The sequence below is a fragment of the Pseudomyrmex gracilis genome, unplaced genomic scaffold, assembly GCF_002006095.1.
Source record: "Pseudomyrmex gracilis isolate BER0280 unplaced genomic scaffold, ASM200609v1 scaffold_159, whole genome shotgun sequence".
Taxonomy (NCBI): Eukaryota; Metazoa; Arthropoda; class Insecta; order Hymenoptera; family Formicidae; genus Pseudomyrmex; species Pseudomyrmex gracilis.
The window spans coordinates 190,331-198,306 of record NW_018020743.1 but is presented as its reverse complement, the minus strand read 5'-3'; the positions used below and the strand labels follow the sequence as shown (position 1 = coordinate 198,306).

General features: G+C 43.0%; 1 protein-coding gene across 2 annotated transcripts in view; it reads left to right on the top strand.

Annotated features, from left to right (window-relative positions):
* LOC109857445 overlaps positions 1–7,976 on the top strand; it is a 28,778-nt gene extending 20,802 nt beyond the window's left edge. For both annotated transcript variants that reach the window (XM_020433744.1, XM_020433743.1), the window contains exons 8-12: positions 441–566; positions 1,656–1,883; positions 2,365–2,616; positions 5,116–5,246; positions 7,310–7,976. In XM_020433744.1, coding sequence (XP_020289333.1) covers positions 441–566; positions 1,656–1,883; positions 2,365–2,616; positions 5,116–5,246; positions 7,310–7,423 — 851 coding nt within the window. In that variant the 3' untranslated portion in view covers positions 7,424–7,976. The remainder of the gene's footprint in view (positions 1–440; positions 567–1,655; positions 1,884–2,364; positions 2,617–5,115; positions 5,247–7,309) is intronic.

Genomic DNA, 7,976 nt, shown 5'->3' with positions numbered 1-7,976 from the left:
TGGGTTTCAACATTGCGACTGTTTCGAAGTTATGGTAGTTTAGTACATGCGTCAAGCTATTTGAATGCCAATCGCGACATCTGCCAATGGTACTGAACGGAGGAAATATCAAATTGAAATTTGTCCGGATTTTGGCGACGCACCCTGTATATGCGACGCCCAAACAGAGAAAACCAGTCCTCTCTCTCGGGGATTGCCAATTTGTCACGCGCACAAAATGGATGCGTGTCATCGACACGATGCAGAGATTCTTTCCCCCTAGAGGGTAAAATCAAGAGTTAAAGACGCTCTGTGTGCCGTTTTTTATTTTTCTTTCCGCGCGAGATCGACGTAAAAAAAAATCGATATTATTCTATGTAAGTATTGTTTTTCCCCCTTCGGGAGAAAAAAAAGAAAAAAAATGATGAGACCCCGAGCGCGAAACTTGCAACATTTTGCAGATATCAACGAGTGCGCGGTGGATAACGGCGGTTGCACGGAGGTGTGCGAGAACACGGACGGGAGCTTCTTCTGCGCCTGCGACGGGGACGAAAAAGCCTTGTCATCCGACGGGAAATCCTGCGTGGGTACGTATAAAAAAAACGTCTTGACAAAGACGTCACTTGCTCGACGTCTGTAGTCTCTCTCGCGCGCGAGATGATCGAACGCGACGCGTGCGTGTTTCGACGATTCCGCGCGCGGCTTCGAATCGCGCGGCGAGTGCTTCAAATTGAAGTTTATCTCTTGGACGTTTCTCTTCGAGCGTTGTTTTCTCGCGTAAAATAAACTTTTTTAACGTTCAATTTTTGCGCGTTCAACTTTGTGAAAAATTTCGAAGCGACGCGCGCGGCGTTATATAAGATATATACTCGACCCCGGGGTCGATTCGTTGCGTCGGAACGGAGCGGCGTTATGCAAAGTTGTCACGCTGGAACGGTTTCCGAACCGGATGTCTGATCGGGCTGAGATACAGGTTCTTCCTTCCCATTTGTAATTCCTGCTTTATACGCACGTATATATCGCATTTGATACGTAAACGCGCGTCGCGGCTGACGTGGCTGACATAATACCCGCGTCGATGATGAGGGGACGGCGCCGCTTTGAACTCTCTCTCGCTCGCACAGATTAATGGGGAAGTCTGCGGGAGGGTTTATGAGCCGTACGTGAATGTTGGCGAACTATAACCCCGCGCATTACTGTGCGCACTGTTAGGTTCGGCGGAGCGCAGGTGCATTTAGTGCACAATGAATAACTGCGCCCGCGCCCGATGAATAACCATCAAATCCGCGTGTTTATTTCCGCGGTCATCAAACGACAACGTATACCGTTTGTACCGCGCGAAAACGGAATAATAAATACCGATATTTTTTTTGGTTTTTTTTATCTCTAATCGAACGTCCGCCACCCGGAGACATTACGAAAAAAAAGTAATTTATTTAAAAAATTACAACACACTTGCCACCGAATTTTATTCCGTTTGATCAGATAGCGAATAAATAAGCGCGTTAATTAACGCACGTCTGGAAATGTCAAGTATATCAAAGTTCTAAAGTGTGTTATTCTTGAAATCGATCGATTTTCTTCGTCGTCGGCGAGATGAAAAATTCTGGCAAAAAAAAAAAAAAAAAAAAAAAAATTATAAAAATGTTTTCATTTAATTCGTTTCGCACACACAGATATAAACAGCATCACCTGTTTGCCGCTGAATACCGTGAGTCGTGGTTACCTAATTTGTTCTCGATTGGAAACATCAAAGCTTTGGCGCGACAGACGAAAAGAGCCCAATCGACCGGGCACGAGATGTTTCCTGAAATGTCCTCGCGGGTACCAGCTTCGCGGTGATTACGAGCTGACCTGTCGATCCGACGGCACCTGGGATGGACCGCAGCACGGAAAATGCGTCAGTGAGTAAATACACACCGGGAGTCTCCTCTCAAAACGATACATCATCAGTCTCGATGAAATATAGCCTTCGTTCTGTTTCGTTAGCTCTTCTCTCTCTCTTTTTTTTCTTTCTCTCTCTCTCTCTCTCTCTCTCTCTTTCGATCCTCTTTCGATATATATATATTGATTCTGCGGAAGTTGGATAGATCAAATAAAGAAGATAAATAATAATTATATAGCTCATCGCAAATAAACAAGATAAATAAATTTCCGGTAAAAATTGCAGCTTTCTTTGAACAAAAACGGTCCTTAAACTTTCCTCAATTTTGAGCGAAGTGAATTATAAACATAATATAAATTGAAAAGAGAGAGAGAATTTGTTTCTTTTTTTTTTCATTAAAAAAAAAAAAAAGAAAAGGAAACTCTTTCGGACGCGCGGTGAAAAATTTCGGCGCGAGATTGTCGAAAGAGACGCGTATAGCGACATTCTTTACTCTGCAGGATACAGCAAGCCCCGATTGGAGTGTCCGAAGGACGTCGTAGCCGAATTACCGCCCGGCAGAGACGAGGCGTTTGTTACCTTCGATCAGCCGGTTACCGATCTCGATTGGTTCCGTTACGTACGATCAAAGCCGTCGTGGGGCACGCGACTCGAGGCGAATCTCACCCCCGGGATACACGAGATAACATTTTACGCGCGACACCCGGTATCGAAGAAACAGGCCAGCTGCGTTCTACGCATTATCGTCAAAGGTAATTAATCTGCGCGGATGCGCGCGTTAACGATGCGTTTACGCACATAAACCTCCGACTAACGATGAGATTCTCGTTCGAACGCACGTGATAATGACAGTTGCCCTCCCTAACAAGCTGAAATGGCAAATTATTAATTTGTAATTGCGCAACGCGTCAGAACGCCGTTTTGCGCACACGCAAGACCGTGCGTGTTATCATAATGTCTTTTTCGAAATTTGCGTTTCTTCCCGGAGTAAAAAAAAAAAAAAAAAAAAAAANATAAAAAAAAAAAAAGTTTTTTGTTATTAGAACATTATTTGCAAACAGTACCGTGCATGTAATGGCAATAAATTTCCGACAATGTCATTGTAAAATATGATTAGCATTTTAGAAGAGCTGTCAATTTTTCTCAAGAGTGTCACCTCCAAAATAATGTAAAAAAAAAAAAAAAAAAAAAAAAAAAATCCTTTTTAAACCGACACCGGAATCAGTTTTTTGTTTTTTTTTTGTTTGTTTGTTTTTTTTTCAAACATCCATATGTTCGAAGATATTTATCGCAAAAGCGATAAATTTTGGCAACGCGCCAAAATGCGTTATATATACAAACGTATATATAAGCTTTCTAAAGATCTGACTGTTCGTCTCAATGTTCAATTTACTCCTCCTGGGATAATTCACATGCGCCTCCCGCATTAATTAATCCGGATTATAGAGATTGCACTCGAGTAGAGACGCCGCCGCGCTGGATGAACGTCTCTTGAACCTTGTAAATCTTGATTAATAACGGATAGAGATGAAAGATAACACGTGGGGAGGTCGGTCCTAATTCCTTCGCGGGAACACATGTTTAAATAAACTGCAACGAACTCTCTTCGGGGGGCGCGTCGTAAATCATTTAACCGTCGTAAACTTTCGTATATATGGTTCCCTTTTCATTGATTAACAGCGCGAGAGATTGAAATGTTCTCCGATCTTTGCTTACAAGAGCCCCCCGAGCGGTAATTCGGGATTTTGCGCGCGCGCGCGCGCGCGAGTCGATAAATTGTTTGGATGTCTCACTTACCGAAATGAGCGCGTTGTATCAAAAGTTTTTTTTTTTCCGTCCGACCCGCTCAAGTCCGCGGGAGTTCTTTTGAAACGCGTCTTAAGAATATTACAGTCCCTTGTGTTACCCCCCGTCTACGTTGATGCATCTTTTCGGAACGTGAGCGAAATACATTTCCAGAGCGAATTCGTCGCGCGCCGCCGCCGCCGCCGCCGCCAAGTTAGATCTTTATACGATCTCGAGCGAACTTCGCATCTCACTTCTCTCTCTCTCTCTCTCTCTTTTTTTTGCATTCGCTGGAAAATTATCTTGACAATATTTTTCGCAAAAAACAAACAAACAAAATTACTCAATTTTTTATCACGTCTGCAAACTTCGATCTCGCGTTAAAAAAATATGGAGTAGAGAAAAGTTTCTTTTCTTTTGTGTTTTTGTTTGTTTGGGGAGGAGGGGGAATTATTTGCGAAATGAGATTTGTAAAAGTGTACGCAATATCGTTGGTAGAAAAATGAAAGACGCGATGTTTGCTACTTGGTGTATATATTTTTTTTCTCTCTTAAATAAAAGTCCTTTTTAAACGACTTAAACATTCTGGGCGCGGGAAGAAGCACGAAACGGAGTCGCGTTTCATCTAAACCTAAAGCGAGATTTGAGGATTGCATTTGGCGCGGATCCCTCTCTTGTAAGAGTACAGGCTCTCATTTGTGTCTAGAAGTATAAGTTGACGAAACTTAATTTAATGCAAACTCCGGCTTCATCACTGACACTTGAGCCAACGAGTTTTCTCGGGGAAACGTTGGCCTGATTTTGCGGACAAGTCCGCAACTTGAATCGCTATTTCTTTTTTTTTTTTTTTTTTTTTTTTTTTTTTTTTTTTTTAACGAACGAAGAAAACTTCGGGCGCGCGCGCGCGCGTGAATACGCTTTTCCGGACGAGTGTACAATGCCAGAAAAACTATATCAAAGTGCGCGTTATAGCGCGGTGGGTACACGTACCCTACGAAATTATAAAAGTTTACAAAGACGCGGTTTTTCTCCTTTTTATCGAGCGGTCGACGACCGCGCCGTTTGAATGAAAAATACACGTTTACGGGAAGCGGGGGAAAACTTCCGGCGCAATTATAATCCGCGTGGGTTTCTTCTTCGAAAATTTCTTTAAAAATTACCTCCGAATCCGATTCGCCACGTTGCGTTCGTTTAAAATACACGCGAGAGAGAGAGAGAGAGAAAGAAATGAATTTCGTTCGCGAACGAATATAATACACTTCGTGTCGCGCTCGCGGAGTTGCCGATTCATCATTCGACGACGATGCGGAAATCGAACTTTCTGACACGCCGTCGATTCCGAGTTTTCTTACGGCCTGCAATTTCCTCGCTCAGCGACGCGAGCGAGCGAGCGAGCGAGCGATAAATCGAGCACGAGATGGGAGATCCGCTATTACTTCAATTTGCTAATCCTCCGAACTATCTAGGCGGCGAGGCGCCGAAAGTCAAAGACTGTCCCGGGGACATCGAGGTTATCGGGAAAAATGGGACGTCAATCACGTGGACGGAGCCGACTTTTACGGACAACGTGAAAGTCACGCGAATCAATAACAACGAGGTAAGAATCTCAATATTTGCAATATGTTTTTTTTTGTTTTTTAAGTAGAATCAGTGCATTGCACTGAAAATCGGTAAATATTTACTGATTTATAGTTACAAGTCTTCCACTGAGTCAAATACGTATACCGAAAAAATTATATTCTCGTAAGTAGAAGATTTTACACTTAAAAAATCTTTTTAAAGATTTTAGATGATATTATTCTGAAATAAAAAATATATTCTTTATTTAAGAATATATTATTAATTTAAGAATATAGTCTTTTTCGATAGTAAGATATATATATGTTTTTTTATAGAGGCTTTTTATATTCTAATCAGTATATATTCTTATCAATATTACTATTTAGAGGATTTTCTTCTTAAAATAAGAAACTCTTCTTGGCGCCTATTTTAGTATAAAATATACTTAAAGTAAGTGGGATATCCTCAAAACAAGAATACAATTTTTTCGGTGTACCGATTTTCAGTGCAACGCACTGATTCTATTTAAGAGAGTTTTTTTTACTATAATTTTTTACTCACTTTCTTTTTTACCACTTATCTCTCTGCTAATGTAGAGAGATCGATGAGTTATCCGAAACGTGCTGGTGTCCGTTGACTCAGTTTCGGAGTCTTCTCGAAGTCATCAGAAACAAAATGGCTCTTGTTATCGCGCGTGTGGTGTCTCTATACCGTGACAGTTCGCACTTAAATATAGTCATTTGCGATAACAATATATACATCGGATATGCAATTGTGAAATTTCATTATGCGTTCACGCTAATCACGATAAACGATTCGTTTTGAACGATGCGCGCTTATAATCCCGAACTTTATGCATATATATATATGTATATGCATATATATATATATGTATATGCATCACGTAATTAGACGCAAATAATTAATATTTTAATGTACACGCTTGATCACTCGACATCTATGTAATTGTACGGTAATGAAAATTATCTGATATATTATAATTTTCATCTCTAATAGTCAATAGTAGATACAGGCGCAATTGGTTTATATATTGAAATAATCAAGTCCATCAACGTTTGTGAATAATGCGTTGCAAAAAGCTCTCTGATACACAGCATTCCCGCAATATAATACGCATTATATTACGTGCACGCGCGCGCGCGCGCGCGTCAAATAATCGCCTAAAATGTGATTTTGGATGGTAGTCGCACGTTTAACAAATCATTATTAATATTTTACGATCGCGCGCCGAGATATCTTCATTAACGATCGTGTTATCGCGGTGTCATCGTTTGATTGCCCGCGTTTTATAAATTCGACGAGCGAAACGCCCGTAGTAAAAACGCAATCAAACGTGGTCTCCACGTGGGATGTGAATAAATCATCCAAATGTTCTCGATAATGTGGGGGCATCAAGCGCGCGCGCCCGCACGTGACGATATTAACGTCGTTAAAGTTTTTCTTTTTACACAGAATGAAAACTGTGACGCGCGGTTGATTGACTAATTAACGTCGGTTTTCGGAAATTAACGCGCGCGACGTCGTATCAGAATACCAGTGTACATTGTTAGCGGCTTTAATTAAGCTTATTTGTCGACGCGCATCAATTATTGCTCGAATTATACCCTAGTTCCCCATCGCTTTGTGCGCTTTGATAAATTATGCAAATTTTTCGAGCGCGCTAAAACGTGTACGGGGAGGGGGAGGGAGGGAGAGATGAGGAGGAGAAAGAGAAACGAGCGCAAAAGCGATACCCGGGGATTCATGAGCGCGCGCGCGCGCGCGCGAAAACCAACGAGGATTTGCCCGCGAGCGGATCGCGTAGTTAAGCATAATTTTACGTCCGCGCGAGACGACGCGCGCGGGATTTTGGCCTTGGATAAATCCCCCACGAAAAGCGGCTCGCGGGCGGTTTCTCCCGCGCGTCGTCATCCCTTTCCCTTTATTCAAATTCCGGGGTTCTCTCGCGGAAGGAGTTTCGTGTTCGCTGTGTCGCGAAATTTCGTCTCTCATGACAGATTTCCTTCCTTTACATATTTGCTTTCTTTGCGAATTCACACACACACCGTCGACATGCATCGACACGCATATTTTTCACAGAGTCCGGGTCGTCGCTTCGACATCGGCGGTCACAGGATCGAGTACGAGGCGAGCGACGAAGCGGGCTGGTCGAGCAAGTGCGTTTTCACCTTGGTACTGCGTGGTCGGAAATAACCGGAGCACCGAGGCAGAGTCGGAAGAGGATCCGGAACGCGCGCGGCAGGAGGAAAAGTGAGTGAAAGAGAAAAAGAGAGAGAGAGAGAGGGTGAGAAAAGAGGGAAGAGAGGCACGGCACGTGGAAGAATAACGATAAGGTAATATAAATGGAAATGCCACGGGAGAAACGCGCGAGCTGAGCGCCGCTCCTTACATAGGATCCCGTAATGGATTCCGTTTTGTCCGGCAGGGGTTACACGCGGAAAAATACCGGGATATCCATTTGCACGCACATGCCTCCCTCTGTGAATCCTCTTTGCGCGCGCGCGCGCGCGCTGCTCTCGCGGTGTGTATACTTTTACCCTTTTTTCCCCCCGGCGGCGCAACGACACGCGTAATAAAATTTCAAAACACACGGGAATGTTAGACCAAAGAATTTTACCGCAACGACGTCCGATAGATTCACGGGAGTCGAGAGACTTGCCATTTTTTTTATCAAGAATATACCGTAACGATAGTTCGGCAGCGACGTGTTCGCGCGAGACGTACGATAATAATATCGCAACGACAA